This window comes from Siphateles boraxobius, unplaced genomic scaffold (genome assembly GCF_051911475.1).
Source record: "Siphateles boraxobius isolate OS27281-9 unplaced genomic scaffold, OSU_SipBor_1 66, whole genome shotgun sequence".
In the NCBI taxonomy this organism is placed as follows: Eukaryota; Metazoa; Chordata; class Actinopteri; order Cypriniformes; family Leuciscidae; genus Siphateles; species Siphateles boraxobius.
In genome coordinates this window covers 17,957,369-17,976,802 of record NW_027509193.1, presented here as the reverse complement: position 1 = coordinate 17,976,802, position 19,434 = coordinate 17,957,369, and the positions used below count along the sequence as shown (strand labels likewise).

Here is a 19,434-nt window from a genome sequence, read left to right as displayed (position 1 = left end):
CCGCTCAGATCCATCCCACCACTACCTCCTCTCCCCACGTGGAAGTGTCTCATATGGAACTGTCACACAATGTGGATCCATGCTTCTCAATACATCAGTGGGTTATAAATAGATCTCATCGGCAGAGCTTACAATTGAAAAGGCGAGTTGGAGAAAGAAACCGGGGAGTTGCAGTCAGCACGATGAGTTATAGTCAGGCCCGCTGTGGGCAGCCCATGCACGTCAGACAGGGTCCTTTATTTTGCCGTCACGCAGAGGGACATTAGAATGGTGGAAAGTGCTGATGTTTGAGAAATGAAGGAAGGAGAGGCTGTTTCACTCATGAATTATATATGACCAGCCACTTTAAACAGCACAGCCTGTCAACACATAATAACACAGCACTGTGTTTCGGCCAGAATTACAGAGGAGGCCGAGGGAGAGAGAGAGAGAGAGAGAGAGATGAAGATGGGTGAGTGGAGATTGATATCTCGTTCCTTGCACATAGGGAGTAGTTCAAATAAATGATTTGACACTTCTGTTCCTGTTCATCACATTATCGGTCTATTATATTCTGCTGTGAGAGTTCTAAGGTGAGTATGTCACAATTGTGTGTGTGCAGGAGATGGGACGCTTTTAAATTAAAGGGATAGTTCACCCTCAAATCAAAATTCTGTCATAATTTCCTGATGTAGTTCCAAACCTAAAAGTACTTGCTTTCTTTTATGGAACAAATAAGCTGTTCTTTTCCATAAAGTGAACAGACATGGCCACCCTTCACATTCATTGGATAGAAAAGACAGATATTCTTCCTAACATCTTTTGTGTTCCACAGAAGAAAGAGTTCGTCTAGTTTTATTTTTTGCTGTGATATCGAAATTGGTGTTAAAATTGAAATTGAATCAAAAATGTTGGTATTGTAATAATATAATTTTAACAAAAATAACTATCATTATTGTGAAATAAAAGGACTTATATTGTGATATAATATTGTGGTAAATTTGCCCACCCATATTGTGAGTAAATGAACAAAATTTCTATTCCTTTTAAAGCAAATGCTACCGGACATATTACTCAGCATTTTCGTGAGAGCTCTTGGCCAAGATTGTTTCTCATCTCCGTGTGTTTAATTGACATCATCACACCTCCTGCTATGCTGTTGCGTTTGCAATACATCAATGCGAATATGTCACAGCTACAAGTATTTTGGGAATAGCGGGCAGGTTGACACTGTCAGTCAGAGTCGCATCCGGTGGGACGCAGCTTTCTATCAGCACAACAGTAGGCCGATAACACATGCGGCGCATGGGGGAATAGCAGCTATTTCCAACCCATTGTCTACAAAGGTTTGAGCTGGATGTTGGTTTATTATTATTTTAATTTGTCCATCTATTTGTCAGATTCCAGCTGAGTGCTGATCATTGTGTTTTCCAAACGAGCACTTTCAGGCGCATGTGTAAATGCATGACTTTAGTTTGAGTTCTTGTTTTGGTTCGCATTGATTTTGTAAAGGGAGGGAGGGGGTGGTTGAAGGAGCCTGTCACTAAGTAATGAAAAAAAAAAGGGGGGGGGGGGGGGGGTTGCTTTAAATGCTCGCTCTAATGTGGGCAAGACAGAGCCTGTCATTTTCAATTCTGTTGTGCTGCATGCCACTTGCCGTGAGATTCATTTCTAATTCCGCCAAACTGATATAATGTGCATTAGACTGGACAGCTCAAAATGCATCTGGGAATGTTTTTTCTAACTTGAAATGTCAACAAGTATCTTATTTTGCAATCTGTTGTGATTTTACTATTAGCAAGAACATCTTAAGGGCTGCTCACGCTGACAGCAATTAATCAGAGGAAATTTCAGAGTTTTTGTGCCATTGGTTGCTACTCAACCTCTAGCCCATGAATTCAGGGGATGAATCACTGTTTGCACTTCCATTGGGTGTTGTGCTGCTCATGGCATCTGAATCATGATTAAAATGCTGCAAGTACGTTAATCTACACAATATATATTGTCATTTTAACACTCCTGTCCATCATTTGATTATTACTTGATGAATGAATTTTGTTTACCACCTCCTTTCAGTGGGCATTAATAGCATGATGTTAATTATGCTAACCAGTGCTGCATTTACTTGATCAAATATACAGTATAAACAGTAATATTATTACAATTTAAAATATTTTAATATTTTTTAAAATGTAGTTTAGCAAAGCTGAATTTTCAGCATAATTATTCCAGTCTTCAGTGTCACATGATCCGTCAGAAATCATTCTAATATGATGATTTGCTGCTCAATATTTCTTATCATCACAGTTGAAAACAATTACTTAAAAAAATATTTCTTTTTCTGGATACTTTTAATAAAAAAAGAAAGAGCAGCATTTATTTGAAGTCGAAATCTCTTTGCACACATTGGTGGAAATTGTCAACTGTCCTTGAAAAGGAATGACTCTTCAAATCGCTGTCAGTGTAAACAGCACTTTAATCCTTGTCTTTATATGTTTCTACAGTATTAGATGATTAAATTTGTCACTTACAAATTGGATGATAATATTGCATGAATAATGTATTTATTTTCATCCTGATTTGTTGAGATTTGTAGTACCATGTCATGTCATTCTTCGTGAGCAACATGTCCGTCAGTCTAAGGCCGTATTGGATTTCTGCTGGTGTTCTTCCTCCCCCAGTGTTGCTGATTTGTGTGTCTTAATGAAAGGGTGACACATTTGTTAACGCTGAGAGACACAGTCTAACAAGGCCTGATTAGCAACCACAGAAGTTCCCCCGCCTCTCTTATTTACATCTGCGCAAACACTGGGTGAGCCTCTTGCTTCAGAAGTTCACGGTCGTGCTGTGCTTGGCACCTGACCGCTGCAGTCTAGCCTTGAAATGACCTATGATTTGATTCGTAATAAGCTCTGGATTATTAATAAAGTACGGTGTTGGAGGCCACAGTCATTGCATTACGCATTAAATATTCATGTCTTTATATTCACATTAGGGATGTATTATCTCATATATTCACGTTCAGACAAGATCCTTTTAGCTTGCACAGCACAAGTACGACTCCATCCATCTGTCAATTATTTCCAAGTTGTTGAGCTGGGTTGTACCATTGGCACCTCCTCTTTTTTCCCTGTTTTCCTGAACCTTGGTGACAGCCATTGAGCTTTAGTGAACTCAGTGCAGCAATGCTCTCCTGATACTGGCCTTGATGTCAGCTTATTTCAGTATGAACCAACTCTCTTGTCATTGCCGGTTAGATGATGCTGAAATGAACTCACGCCCAGGCTAGCGAGCGCAGAAAGATCCAGATAGTTCAAAGTGAATTATGGTGACGCTGACATGTCTTTCTTACAGCACGGAGCAGCTGGTGGTTAAGATACTGAAAGCCCTGGACCTCCCGGCGAAGGATGCCAATGGTTTCTCCGATCCTTATGTCAAGATCTACTTACTGCCTGATAGGAAGAAGAAATTTCAGACCAAGGTATCTTTTTTATCCTAGCGAAGCAGCAGTCAGCTCGCTACTTTTACAATAATCCACTGTTCAGATGGCAGACCCTCTTAGGACTCATTAAGATCTGCGTTTCTCAGCCTGCCTGTGGATTTTTTTTCCCAGTGCCCTAGTTCATCTAAAAATACATCTATATCAGCCATTGCATTTTGAATTTTGAATTAACTTTATGCATTTGCAGTTTTGATGTTAACCAATCTCCTGTTCGCTCCTTTCACTCACTTTTCCCTCTCAGCTCCTCGGCTTATCTAATTTCCTTCACTTTCTCTCATTTCCGCTCGTTCTTTCCCTGGCTTTGGTTCGCAGGTGCACAGAAAAACTCTCAACCCGATCTTTAATGAGACGTTCCAGTTCGGCGTGCCCCTGGCTGAGCTGCACTCTCGCAAGCTCCACTTCTCCGTCTACGACTTCGACCGTTTCTCCAGACATGACCTCATAGGTCAAGTGGTGGTGGATAACCTGCTGGACTTCAGCGAGGGAACAGGGGAGAAGCCTATTTGGAGAGACATCGTGGAAGGAACCGCGGTGAGATAATGACATAGACACACATTGAAGGTTCATTAGACCTTAAACACAAAGGAATTCAGCGAGAAGGAGTAGTGTTGATAGCATTGAGTACGGTATTTGCACATGCTGTCATTGTTGTTTTAGACCTCCATTTGCTGAAAGATTTATGCAAATTAGGTAACGCCACAAACACACCAAAAAAGAATGGTTCTGAGTGCTAGGTTGTGAAGGATGCAGCAGACTACAACTACCAGATTTTTGAATATCATGATCTGGAGTACGATACTGAGACTGTAATGCAAGGCTATTCAACTACGGTCCTGGAGAGCCGCTGTACTCTTATGCAACCCACCTGTGTGATTTTGAAGAAATCCTTTATCCAAAAATTCGCTCTAAACCTGTATGATTCGCTGTCTTCTGCGGAAGGAAAACTGCGAAAAACAAAAGATGATGTGAGCATGGACTTCCATATTTGATGTTCCATAGAAGAAAGAGAGTCATGCAGGTTTGGGTTTTGATTATTGTTGGAGCTAAACCCAGCAGGAAATTGGACATCCAAGACCTGAGTTGAATAGCCATGATGGATAGCATTTTTTTACACAGTAGCAGGGAGACAGGAAGTCAAAGAGAGAGGGGGGAACAGGATGACCTGGGCCAGACTCGAATCTGGGTCTTCTATGAGCTCCACAGCTCAGAATGTAAAAGCACTTGCACTGAACACATTAGCACCACACCAACACCTGAATAGGAAATGCTGGAAGTGCACTTGACTACACCAAACTTCTGGATATGTGCCAAGATATAACACTCTTCTCTTTCACTTGATCATCATTTGGTAAGTTACTGCTGTCATCAATAAAAAGATCCAAAAATGTCTCTTTTGAGAAAAAATCTACCTTCCCTGCGTGGTTCATACGCAATGTTAATTATGTTTGTGAAAATTACATCTCAAGTCAATAGTATTATTTAATATAGCTGAATCAAAGTAAATGCATTCATTTATACCAATACATTTGTATTATATTATATTAATAACTTTTAAGGAACAATTCAGGTAGAAATAACTCTAAAAGGTAACAATTACAGGTTACCACATTTTACACTAGAAGTGAGGCGTGTTTTTCCTGGGAAAAAAATACATCTAAATTTAAATATAGCACTATATTTATGCCTTTAGTGTCTATTAAACTGTAATGCCAGTGGTATTTTGTTGAGAGGCAGGAATTTGCACCTAAACACTCTTTAGCAAATTTCACCCAATAAATTATGCTTGGTTTTATTTTGAGGAACCTTAGCCAAGTCAGATTTGATGATAATTATGGTATCTTTCATGGTATTTTCATATTTCTCTTAAGCAGAGTTAAAAAGCTTATTTTATATTCATGAGACGTTTTTCACTATTGAAAATCATGCATTATTACATGCTAAGTCGATGATGATGATGTGTCCTTGGGGATGTTGGTAGTAGAGGTGTGAGGAGATCTAGTGATGCATGTGCTCGTCTATCCATGGAAAATTGCATGAAATTAGTGAAGGTCAACTGTGCAAAGGAGTTTTTGTCAAGAGCACTTCTGAAATTATCACAGCATCTTAATTGAGCGGTTTTTAGAAAAATTTTTTATCATGATCCTAGATAATTGTTATTTTAGAAGTTATTTGTACCTTTGGAGAACAGAGTGAAATAATCAAATGAAACACAAGCTGTAGTGTGTTTAAATAAGGAAGATGAAATTTTCCACAGCATGACTAGGTCAAATGAAGGAAATAAGATAAATTTGGCACCATCTACTTTGTCTGACAAGACAAATTTAAAAATGGTTCAGTGATTCATGCTGGATTTGAGTGTGTTCCTGACATTTGTGTGTCTGACATGTGAATGGATGTCAGTGAAATGTTTACAAGCAGGGTTCAGCCGCTCGGCCACTTAGGTGGCATTAACCGATTTCCCTACTCAGCTGGTAAAAAAAATTACTTGAGGTATAATTTATTTTTTTCGAGGTGCTGGTGTATAGCAGAAAAATCTCGCATCACATACAGTAGCATTCACATCACGTATACAGACTCATACCCGAAGCTGGCAGATTCTATAGGTCTTGGAGAGATGTACCTCAGATGCTTGATGTTTTTGATGAAATATTGCGGCACTTTTTGTTTACCTCTGCTGCCCTTGTTCCTTTTTCATCATAGCTGATGATTAATTCTGTCTGGCAGAACAAGAACTTGAGAGAAAGATGAAAGTCTCAACAAAGCGTATAAGGGGGGAAACAAACCTATCATCCTAGCATCCAACACATGCTTTAGCTAGGAGAATCTGTATGACATTCTTTAAACACATGCAAGTGATGACGTGATAAATCTAAATAGATTTTCAATCTGAATTAAACAGTATTCTTTGTAAAACCAGGAACAGCATAATGCTTTTTTTTAGTGTGGCAAAGTTGTAAAATTCAGACAAAAACTGTGTGTACAATAATGCACTTGCACTACAATTCAAAGGTTCGGTGTCATTAAGTTTTTTGTTTTTTTTAAGAAAGTACTTTTACTTAGCAAAGATACATTAAGTTGAGGAATAGAAAGTTCAAAACAACTGTTTTGTAGCATTATAAATGTCTTTACTGTCACTTTTGCTAAAATAATCCAGAAAAAAATGTATCACAGTTTTCACAGAAATATTGAGCAGCACAACTGTTTTCTACATTGATAATATTAATAATAAACATCTCTTGAGCAGCAAATCATCATATTAAAATGATTTCTGAATGATCATGTGACACTGAAAACTGGAGTAATGATGCTGAAAATTCAGCTTTACCAACACAGGACTACATTTTAAAATATATAAAATCTTTTTTACTTTTTAAATCTTAATAATATCTTACAATATCACTATTTTACTGTGTTTTTGATCAAGTGAATAAAGCCTTGGTGAGCATAAGAGAATTAATCCAATCCCAAAATCCAATCCCAAACTTTTGAACTTGTATGTACACAGTTTCTTTGCTGTAGTCTTGCTTTCTAAAAGTTACAGGGTTTAATGGATTAACAGGAGTTAAGCAGCAAGTTTCCATTAAAATCGATGAATGTGTGATCAGGTCATAAGCCTCATGGCTGTACTCCTAAAAGAGTGTGTTTTTCATGTTTTTCGTGGTGCATTACCATGGACTTCCATTGTAAGTGCATTGCTGAAAACACATTTTCATCTTATTTGTACAAATTCAAGGACGAGTTGAAATGATTATCTGTGGTAATCAAAGCAGACCACAGATGCCGTCTATAGAGCTTCATTTCAATTGAACCTGAAGAAATCCTTTTAAAATGTTTGATTTAGTATTAAAAGCCACAGACATTCCTTCAGTTTATCCTTTCAGTTAAAAGGACAAAGTAATTATTGAATAATTTCAAGGAAGACAGTTTAATCATCAAAAGGTTTCCATGAATTTCATTATTTAATTTTTTGCATTACTCTCAGTAACTTCAAATTGAACTTTGGACCTTTCCATATGTTTATGTCTGCAGGAGAAAGCTGACCTGGGCGAGCTGAACTTCTCACTGTGTTACCTGCCAACAGCTGGCCGACTGACCGTCACCATCATTAAGGCCACCAATCTGAAAGCTATGGACCTCACGGGCTTCTCAGGTGCCTGGGCCGCTCACTGTCCCCAGCCATTCCTCTAATTCCCTCATAATTAACAGCGATACCTCATTAGTGCCTCAGACGTTGCTAACATTGAGACGTGATGAAACCGCTGCTCATTAATAACCTTGATGTAACACGTCCAGCGTGTGAATAATGAAATAACATTAAAGGTCATAAAAGCATCAGTTCTGAAGTTGTGAATATCAAATAGCACCTTTAAAAAGTTGAATGTCAAAACAAAAACATCTCATAAAGGCATCAACATTGCAGTCGTAAGGACAAGAGACATCTGTAATTAGTGTTGGCTAATTTAATTATCACAGCAAGGCTTAACGTAATGTAATAAAGATTCCTCTCATAGGACATGACAGTGAATTATGAAAAAGTAACATTCGGTACAGGCATCATTACACCAATGCTAATGTTTCGTTATTGCTAGCACAATAATTGATCGATAATAAAAAAAAAAATCTATGCCGTTATTAGCATTAATTTTAATGTTGTCGAAACATTATGTGCTGCTGTTGCTATTTCTTTGATAAATTGTCTCTCTCCTTTACTCTTGTGTTCTTGCTCTCTCAGATCCATACGTAAAGGCATCTCTGGTTTGTGAAGGTCGAAGGCTGAAAAAGAGGAAGACGTCCATAAAGAAGAATACTCTCAATCCTACATATAATGAGGCTCTGGTCTTTGATATCCCCAACGAGAACATCGAGAATGTGTCGCTCATCATTGCTGTCATGGACTATGACTGGTAAGATCATGACTGCCTTTTTCATGCTGTGATGGGATCTGAGGCTCATGCTGCAACATGTCAAGCTCCGTGCTGTGATATGAGGCTTGACAGGAAGTGCCCACTTGTAACTTTAGGCATGCTTACAGGCTGTGTCTCACAGAATTCATTGAGGAACACATTTTCTAATCATTGAATGGATGAAGCCTTTATAAGAGGTCAGAGGGTGAACTTTAAATTATATCTACACTGTTTCCTATAGAGTCCACTTGTGTAAATACTTCAATTTCTCTAATAGATAGTGTAACTGTAATAGATACTAAAGTTTTTTTATTTAGGTTTATTAATTTTATATTTTTTTTTATAAAAGAAATTAATACAATGATGCATTGAACTGATCAAAAGTGAAATAATAGCCATTTATAATTTTAATTCTATTTGAAATGAATGCTGTTTTTTGTACTTTCTTTTAATCAAGAAATCCTGAAATAAATGCATCATGGTTTCTACAAAAAATATTAAGCAGCAGAACTATTTTCAACATTTGATAATAGTAAGAAATGTTTTATCATAATACCAAATAAGCATATTAGAATGATTTCTAAATTATCATGTGACACTGAAGGCTGGAGTAATGATGCTGAAAATCTATCAAAGGAATACATTTAATTTTAAAACATATTGAAATAGAACATGGTTATTTTAAACTGTAACAATATTTGACAATATTATAGTTTTTACTATATTTTTGATCAAAGAAATGCACCCTTGGTGAGCACAAAAGACTTATTTAAAAAAAAAATAATTTTAAATCATACTGACTTCAACGTTTTGGAACAATAGTGTGTGTGTGTGTGTGTATATATACGTGTATATATATATATATATATAGTGATATAATGTATATTTGAGTGAACATACTGCACTCTAACTCCACAAGTACTTGAAGTAATTGAACTCCACAAGTATGATTTGAGATGATCCTAAAAGCATTTTTAGCGTCAACAAAAGCAATAACATCTGACCAGTCACAGGATCTCAAGCTGACTAGCTGAAGACGTTACTGTAGCTATAAACATTAATAGACACGATACTTCCTTGAAAATAAATTCCAGAACAGCTACAACAACCATAATGAAATGACCTTTCACAATAGATAATGCTTTACAATGCACTCTGTTAGAGAGCTACTTTAGGCAATTATCTGTTCAATAAAATACCTTACTCACCTGTTGAGTAATAAAAACAGCATCACCGCGTCACCCTTACAACATTTCAAATCCCTCAGTTCTCGCCATCTCCAAAAAGCCAAGCCAATGTTGATTCCCCAGAGGTTCCTTTCTCATTGTGACAACTAACCTCTGCCACTCCCATACCATACTGTACATGCGGCAAAGTAGCCGGAGCAACTTTTCTCTATTTATGGATACGAGTCACGATGCACGTATGGGCGAGTGACGTATGTACACAATTTTCCACAAAAATCATCCAGTCTGAAATACAAACACTTATAATAGGCTCACCATAGTAAATAAAGGGAAGAAAAAAACACGTTTTGGAACAGGAATTGATGATGTATTGACTCATTATTTGTTAATTTTGAACAGAAAAAAAGTTACATAGTGTACCTTTAATTAAACTATTATTAATGAGATGAATTAAGTAACTTAATAAAAATGTTCAGTCTAGACCTGCACTGTGCATTTTTTTACAGTACACTGTTTGAGAAATAAGCAATGAAAACTGAATAAATTATCTATTCAGGCATTTGGCTGATACTGATAAGGTAGTTTGTTGTTTAATTGGTGAATTAGAATTCATGTTGCACAAATTTGTATGTGTCTGCGCTCCACTGAACATAGGGCCTTATGCCCCTGTGTGTCAGACTATTCCTGGTGGACGTCTGCACTGTTTTGCATAAAGACAGACATCTCATGAATATACATGACGGCCTAATACTAATGACAGTAACGTCTGGTGGTGAGACATTCTGTAACACAGCCATTGTTTCTTGTGTGTGTGTGTGTGTGTGTGTGTGTGTGTGTGTGTGTGTGTGTGTGTGTGTGTGTGTGTGTGTGTGTGTGTGTGTGTGTGTGTGTGTGTGTGTGTGTGTGTGTGTGTGTGTGTGTGTGTGTGTGTGTCTGTGTGTGTGTCTGTGTGTTTGGCTCTTCATGCAGCACATCAGTATGATAGACTTTCAGAGTGGCATTTATATTATACAGTTATTATGTTTTCTCACTTTTTTAAAAGAACCTATACCTACTGCTTGGTGTGTATCATCTAATCCCACTTTTATGCCCATGTTTTGTATGCTTTTGTGGAACAAAATATGCCCCGTGAAAATCAGGTGCATACAAGTCGTGCATCTGGTTCTATTTTAGGAATCCCTTTCAGTGCTGAGGAAATCCACATCCGAGTTCCCCAAATGTGTTTGTCGATGCTCTCTGTGATTCCATCTCTCCCCAATGGCACGCATCGCACCACCAGCCCCTCCTAATGAAGCCGCTCATCTGTGAGCCACAGATAACGGCTGATGAATTGCTCTTAGCATTGCTGCATGCCATCTGTGCTAAATGCTCCATTCAGAAGCGCTATCTGTTGGATAATAGTCATTTCTTACATATATACGATATGCTAAACATTCAAAGCAAAAATCCTTTGCAACACTTTGACTTTGTTTTAAGCCTTCACATAGCAGTTACTACTAATAATTTTAAGTAGTTAAACTACAGTCAAGCTATCATTTTAGAAAGAAGTTATCTACACTACAAGCTATTTAAACTATTTAAGGGGTTGATTTAACTATCATTGATTTAAGTCAGTTGTTTAACTATCAGAGTTGTGGTTATCTGTCACAAAATGAAGATCTGAATTAGGGTGACTGCATTAAATTAGACCAATACATTTATACAAAAAAAACTAAGTTATTAATATAACTGAGTATAAACATAGTGCACAGCAGCATTTAACTGAATATTTTAGAAAATAGATTTAGGAGCTCAAGTGAATTGGTGACCCATTTATTTAGTTTGTTTGAACCATCTGAACAAATCATTTTACTAAAGAAATTAATACTTTTGTTCAACGAAAAGTGACAGTGAAGATATTTATAAGGTTATAAAAGTTTATTTTAACATTTTATTTTATTATTAATGTTTATTTTATTTTTATTTCAGATAAATGCTGTTCATATGAACTTTCTATTCGTCAAAACATCCTTAAAAATAATGTTTCACCGTTTCGACAAAAAATATTAAGCAGTACACCAACACTGATAATAATAAGAAATCCTGATTATGCATCAAATCATCATATTAGAATGATTTCTGAAGGATCATGTGACACTGAAGACTGGAGTAATGATGCTGAAAATTCAGCTTTGCCATCAGAGAAAAAAAATCCATTTTAAAATAATATTAATGTAGAAAACAGTTATTTTAAATTTTAATTTTTTTTTTTACAATATTACAGCATATATTGCAGCCTAGGTGAAAAACATTTAAAAAACCCCATTAAAAACATTTATAAATGAGTAAATTTAAAAATAAAAACAGTTGCAGGGACTCTTGTGAAATTACTAAGTATATATCATCACTACTGGAAAAGGTTAGTTGTTGTTTGATGTTCATCAAAGTAGGTCTTCACAAATCCAGCCCTATCACGACAGATTTTTTTTTTCTTGAATATATATTTTACACTAGCTTTGCAGTAAACATTATGCATTATTATAATTAATTTCGTTTCATTTGTATCTGATCAACAGGAAATGCAAGAGGAAAGATTTATTTAAGTTCCACTTATTAGATCAATTTGTTATTCCACCTTCACTCAAGAAGCTTTTCATACTCACTTTTCGAGTAATTAAGTGATTATGACAGCTCTCTCTCTTCTCATCTTCTCCCTCTCGATTGCTTTATCTTTGGTAATCAGTAGACCTATCATAAACAAATACCCATCTGTCCTCTGTGACAAAATTTCACTCGAATCATTCAATCCGTTCCCTGTGCTCCCGCCTCATTTTGTTTATCTCTGTAATTCAGTAATTGGAATGTACCTCTGTCTCTCTCCCCTTCTGTTCTCTGTTTATCTGTGTAATTATGTGATCTCTCTGTCTGTCTTCGTAATTAAAGGACTGTATGTGGATACACTCTCTGTCTCTGTATGTGTGTGTGTTTGTCTTTGTATGTTTGTGTGTGTGTGTGTGTGTGTGTGTGTGTGTGTGTGTGTGTGTGTGTGTGTGTGTGTGTGTGTGTGTGTGTGTGTGTGTGTGTGTGTGTGTGTGTGTGTGTGTGTGTGTGTGTGTGTGTGTGTGTGTGTGTGTGTGTGTTAATGTGCAGGTTGCTATATAACACGAAGGTTCTGTCTATCTTTCTAATTATATGATTTCGATTAGGCCTGATATTATATCTCATTACTTTGTGCTTTCTCACTCCTTATGATCTCCTATGTCTCTTTTCCGTCTTTCTTTCTCTCTCTCTCTCGTCCATTTGTTGTAATGGATGCATGGTGCTGTGGTTCTCCTTCAGTTCTTAGCCTAACTGCATTAATTCAATCCCTACCTCCCACTCTCTCTCTCCCTCTCTCTCTCTCTCTCTCTGCGTCTCTCAGTATCGGTCATAATGAGGTAATTGGGATGTGCCGTGTGGGCAGTGATGCTGATGGGCCAGGAAGGGAGCACTGGACAGCCATGCTGGCGAATCCCCGCAAGCCTATTGAACACTGGCACCAGCTGGTGGAGGTAGACAGCGTTACCGCATGGAGTGTGTGTGTGTGTGTGTTGTGAGCATGTGGAAATCAATCAATGGGCTCTGTGCGTTGTTGTGTATAGGCAGTGCCCTCTATGCATGTCGTTCATTTTTGCACCTGATACCCATTTGTCCTTATGAGTGAACACCATTCGAGCAGGTTCACTTAAACAGGACTAAAGGTTGTCAAAAGTAGCAGTACTTAGGTTTTATTTGCATGCATGTCCTAGAAATAGTGCTTGCACTTTGCGGTCAAATGCACCTTTTGGTTAAAATGCTCATTTGCCTGAGATATTAATGAAAACACAATCATTTATTTTTTTAGCGAATGTAAACAGATGGAACAAAAAAAAATGGATGTGTGCATTAGACCTTGCAGTGTAAATACAGTCTAATAGAACTGCTGCTGCCTATTATGTTGACAGTATTAATCAGAAAACATTGCCATAAAAAAGAGCGGACCATTCACTCACTGACTGTATATGTAAATAATTACTTAAAGTAATGCTTATCTCATTATTTAATTAGTTAATGTAGTACTTCTATTTCTTGAAGTTTGAATACTGTTGTGTGGTATTGAAATTGTGGTGTCAAATTTTCACTGGTATTTGTATAAACTACTAAAATGTTGCTTTCACTAGATAAGACTAAAAGAAATTCTAGAAATAAAGAAGTCAAATAAATAAATAACCTTTCCGGGAAGCCTTTCCTTGAAGCCTGTATATATTGTGCATTATAATAATGGTATTCATAATACATGTTAATGCATTCCTAATGACCTATAATATACCTTATAATCTTAATCAGTGTAATACTTATCTTTCTCTTGGTTATATAAAATAAGATTTATTTGTAAGTGCTAATGTATTGCATATTAAATCCCAACAGCAGGATCTGGACCCCTTAAGCGGTTTATTTTGCGACTGATTGCACATAATTTTTCCCGTTGCATGGAGACTTACCAAATAAATAAATAAATGGACATGAAATACTGATTTGAGTTTTAATACATTTTTGTTTTTGAGAAGGAAACAAAGATGTAAAAATGTGATGGTCAATCATACAGTTCAGTGGTGTTAAATGCATTAATACCTCATTAAAACACAATAAAGAAAAATACATTGCATTTTTTATGTTTGATATTTATTATAGTCTTAAGTTTAATTGGTCAGTATAGAATTTATGATGTATTATTACTGTGGTTACAACTCTTAATGAAAAGAGACGATGAATTGTGAATTACATTTGTAATGCATTATATGTACCAAATCACCTTCTGAATAATCATGTATGTTCATTGATTTTTACCCTCCCAGGAGAAATCCATAAACGCATATGTGTCAAAGAGTGCCACAGCCTCCCCTAAGCCACACATAGTGGTGGATAGCCCTCACTCTGAGTAGAGATGTGAGTATACACACATCAACATAAACACACACACACACCGTACATAGAATGGTACTTCCTCACATATGGGATCTGTGTGGGTGAATGCATCATTGGGTTGCACTAGAGTACTTCAGATTTCAGTCATGAACTAATAACACAGACTGAAAACATCAATGTCTATGTTCATACAGCAACCAGATACGTTTGATATAAGCTTTAGAGCGCCAAATGTGGTTATGTTCACACAGTTTTCTCATTCACAACTGCATTCTATAACCAAATTAGTTGCTTGAAGTTTCAGGAATCAAATCTGAATTTTGAGATCGAGTGTGGTTAGTATGTGCAATGTAAATGGAACTGCACTAAACAACTAGTTATGTGAGGTCCTGGTAACAAAGATATGCACTTCACATGAGCTTGATTTGTTATAGTCTCAGCCTCAGATTTAAAGCCTATGGACAGTTGGCTGAACGTCTGATGCATATGGCACACAACATGGGAAACACTTCGGGAGTTTGCAAGTCGTCATTTGATTGGTTGAAGTCTACAGGATTTCCGGAAGACGTGCATGTCAGGATCTTTAACGGTCCGCCTGGAAACTGTGGTGATGCCAAACCCCCTCATGGAACAAGAAAGCCGTTGTGTTAACAACTGTGAATATAAGCGCTTATCAGGATAAACTAAACGCTGGTTTGGCAATAGTATGTGAAGTTCATGGTATTGAGTCTTTAAAATACGTCCAAGTGTTTTACACTATGGTCTGTTATTATAGGGAAATCAAATTTACATTCCCACTCCCTTAAATATATCGCTAAACGAACTGTGATTGGTTTCTTTACATATCAGTCAGATGTCCTCTTGGGCCAATGAAAGCTGCAATGCAGTACAGAACTTCTGTCGTCAGTGTGAAGGTCTAGCTATGCAAGACTAATTTTGTGACCCAAATTCTTCTGTCTAAAAATAAATAAATTGAAACAGCATTTGAAGCCACTTTTGGTTAATTAAGATTTGACACATTAACTTGACACATTAACATTAGCTCCTCAATTAGATTGTTTTATTATTTTTTTTCTCATGTCAATTGAGACTAGACTTTCTGGTATTTAAAAAGGCAATATCTTTAATATTAATTTTTTTATTTGTTCATACTGACAGAATGCGCTTCTAAGCTATTTAACAGTCACAGCTGGTATTAAATGCAGTTGTCAATTCAAAACACTGTGAATGCAGCCATCTGTTCACTGGAGTAGTTTGTGTAACTTGCTGTTTGTGTTAACAGTGTTTTTTCTCTTTGTTTCTTTTTCTCATCCTCAGGTCAGCATTATCTTTTTAGCAACAGAAATACATTCTTTCTTTTCACCTGTGAATAATTTTTCATCAAGAAAGAACCAGAGAAGAGAGACTGTGCTTGCATTAGTGCTGTTCCTCTAAATCAACCCTGCAGACCCAACACCATTTATAGAAAAACACCTAGACTAGATCGGACTCACTTACACACACAGGTACATCCACATACACAACAACACAAACAGACATACACACATGGAATCATAACAAAAACAACTGGCATGGATGGTTTTGCTTCAGGAATGATGTTAAAGTCAACATATTCATGATTTATTCAGGGGAAATATGACAAACATTCCCACTTTAAATAGATAATCTTTATTTAGTTATTTAAAAAAGTGAGCCTAAAAAAAAGAGATTTTAATTACTTCAAAAAAATGATAATCAGGAGAGAGACCTGATAGATTATGGACCACGAATGTTTCTGTGTATGTGTGAGCGCATGTGCGTATGTGAGTTTGTACGGGTGTCTGTGTCTAGCTTTAGAAAATCTCTAGAAAGTATTTTCAGTCGGACAAGTTGCTGCAAGTTCTCGGATTGGTCTTCTCTGCCAATGCAGAATCCTTGCAACTGTTTCCTGTTTCTCTGGAGAGGAGGACTACTTTATGACCGTTCCCATTTGGAGAAGGAGAAATAAGGACGGATACGTTGGCCAAATGATGTCGTGCAGTATTGAAATATGTCCCTCTGCCTTTTACATTTTTTTCACCTTCTGCTTGGAGCTCATTGAGATGAGCAGTGTTTCCTTATTCCTTTGTTTACCAGAGTCCAGCCATTCTTCTTGTTCTACCAGATACGGAAGGAAATGGTTTGAGAATATGTTTCCCTGACCTGGACACACTGGCAGACTGAATCCCCTTGAGAACTTTTACAAAGGGAGCTATCATTGATTTCAAATATTGCCAGAGGACCCTAACTGAGACGGACCTTGGATTTGTGTGCACTTCCTGGAAACATATCCTAGGGGGAAAAGATCTGGCCATAGTATTTTATTTTTGTACCATGCCAGGACATTTTTTTGGGTTCTCTTAGACATTTTTAATTTCAAAAGAGGAGGAAGTGTGTGCTCTCCATCATCCTTCTGCCAAGAGGACCGCTTCGGAAAGACGCACGCATTGATCCTCTTTTTCCTCCCATGTATGCTATGTGTTTGTGGGAGTGCGTTTTTTGTGTCGTTATGCATTGGCTTGTCGGTTTTTGTGTGCGCGTGTATGCCCGTGTGTCGGTATATGTCACCGTAACTCCGTGTACGTCTCCAATTCCCTCAACCCGTCCTTTGTCCTGCACAGAGAAAATCTCGTTTTGAACAATCAAGTGTCTCCTGTCCTGTGTCTTAGAGGAGCTATTTCTTGTGTAGGACCTGTTGCACTTGGTAGGGACAGGGTCTGTTTCTCAGACGCGCGTTTCGGTCGTTCTCAGTAGAATGTGGTAGTGACCTGTCTCCGTTGTGTTCCTAACCAGCTCGTCACTGAAACGTGTCCCTAGCCTGATCTGTGTTCTCGTGTTGGATGTGCTATTTTTAATTTTGTTTAAAATTTTTTTTATGTGCTATGTGTAAGAGGGAACAAATCTGGTGGCCACAGCTGTCGAGGAATAAAATGTTGGAAGTTTTTCATTGTCTTTAAAAGAAAAAGGAAAAAAACTGGTTTTCTTCATATCTTTTTGCTAATGTGACTATCTTTTCTGTCTGAGCATTCCTTGCAAACAGAGACAAAGAGGGGGACATGTCTTTTATCGGTTTAGTGCCACGAGATAATTTCACATTATGGACTGACTTCAGATGCAATGTTTTTTTTCTTGTATTTGTTCAATCAGGTCACTGTTTCTCTGGTCAGAAACATACCAATTCACACACCCTTGATATCCAGGGTCACTGCCGCTATTAAAAGGATAATTCACCCAAGAATGAAAATCCTGTTGTTGTTTACTCGCCCTCATGTCATTCCAAACCTGCATGACTTTCTTCTGTGGAACAGAACAGAAGAAATTTTGTAAAAGGTCTCTTCTATGAAAGTCAAAAAGTTAATGTTGTTTTTGGACCCTATTGTCTTTCTTTAAAATATCTTTTAGCAGATGAAAGAAAGTCATGCAGACATGACAGTGAATAACTGATAACAGAATTTTTAATTTTAGGTGTACTATCCCTTTAATATCACAGTACAACCACTGCCAATGTTACCGCACACATCCCTCAGTTGAGGAATACTGCTTTACCAATCACTAATATTCATGTTATTGAAATGTACATCTGTATAATTCATTATTTCCCATCGAAACCCCCTGAGCTCATATTTTCACGGTTTCTATTATTAATCACATGCCAGGCCTCAGGACGCACACACACGCTCTTGCCGGTGTGCACTCAGTCCTTAGTCCTTTATCGTATATCAGCTCTTGTTGTTTTCTAAGAGGCCATTGATTCCGTCATACACGTGGATGTGGTATCGACCCGCAGTCTTCAGCCCTAGCCAGCTCCTGTCTCCAGGCCCATCTCTTCTGCTGCCTTAGATCTTACACTGTGGAGGCACAACCCCTGTGGAGTGACCTCTGACCCCTTCATCAGCTTCCACACAGTACAAACTTTGATGATAGCCTTCTCTTCAGTTCAGCCCAGCCCATATTTTTCTCTCTATCTCTGTTCGTCTCCCCTCTTTCCTCTGTCTCTCTATGTCAGTGCAATTCTGAATGATCCTGAGGAAATGTGTTTGCATGCTTATATAACATGGATGATGTCAACTTGATGCAATGATAATTTAATAAGTGATGCTCAACACAAAAATCTGACGATGAGCTTGATACTAACACTACTAATGACAAACATGTTGACCTAGCAACCTGTTCGATATCATCAAAACACTGATGATTAATGTTGTTAATATTGTATATCCTCTTTGAAATGGTATTACAGTTTCTGGGTATATTTTTCTTTGTTTGTTTGTTTGTTTGCTTTTTTAGTTTTCTTTTAAAAAAAAGTTTACTTTTTTATATGTTCAGATTACGCTGAGACTTAGAGCAAGATAAAAAAATGCAGTCAGGGCGAGAGAACATTTTAGCTGAAAAAAAAAAAATTTTTGAAAAAAAAAAATCCACACAAATCCCCCAAAAAACAGTTAGGAGGATGATTATGTGAATGATAAGGTGATGATTCTAAGGCTGGAGCGATGATGGCTGAAATAAAACATATGTATGAAAAATCATTGCGATGTGTTTGCGTGATACAGCTGTCTGTGTTCATGTAATGGGTTGTGAATCACCCTGACTTTTTTGTCTACCTCTTTCTTTGTTTCTCACCCCTTTCCCCCTCCTGCTGTGCATTAACTTGTGTGTAATTATTTAGTTACCATAATACATTTTTTATCGTGGGCCCACGTTATATAAACGCAGTGGGGAGCATTGCGCCCATGTACATGCTTCTGTTTTTCTGCATTTCCATAGGCACATAAACACACTCTAACAATCACACTTGTCATATACATAAATCAAACCTGGCCCTTTCCTCCTCAGCCTCGTTCTTCACATCAGTTATGGCTCTATCGGTCACAAAACTCCCTGGCGTTAATTGCACCCATGTGGTGGGATTCTTAGATGG

General features: G+C 37.3%; 2 protein-coding genes across 4 annotated transcripts in view; both read left to right on the top strand.

Annotated features, from left to right (window-relative positions):
* syt3 (synaptotagmin III) overlaps positions 1 to 19,042 on the top strand; it is a 48,291-nt gene extending 29,249 nt beyond the window's left edge. For all 3 annotated transcript variants that reach the window (XM_077212654.1, XM_077212653.1, XM_077212655.1), the window contains 7 exons: positions 3,334 to 3,460; positions 3,794 to 4,012; positions 7,511 to 7,631; positions 8,214 to 8,385; positions 12,973 to 13,102; positions 14,426 to 14,516; positions 15,813 to 19,042. In XM_077212654.1, the coding sequence (XP_077068769.1) occupies positions 3,334 to 3,460; positions 3,794 to 4,012; positions 7,511 to 7,631; positions 8,214 to 8,385; positions 12,973 to 13,102; positions 14,426 to 14,512 (856 nt within the window). In that variant the 3' untranslated portion in view covers positions 14,513 to 14,516; positions 15,813 to 19,042. The remainder of the gene's footprint in view (positions 1 to 3,333; positions 3,461 to 3,793; positions 4,013 to 7,510; positions 7,632 to 8,213; positions 8,386 to 12,972; positions 13,103 to 14,425; positions 14,517 to 15,812) is intronic.
* The window catches only part of med25 (mediator complex subunit 25), a 33,090-nt gene continuing 29,549 nt past the window's right edge, over positions 15,894 to 19,434 (top strand). The window contains exon 1 of the mRNA XM_077212644.1: positions 15,894 to 16,000. The gene's annotated coding sequence lies outside the window, so the exon portion shown is untranslated. The remainder of the gene's footprint in view (positions 16,001 to 19,434) is intronic.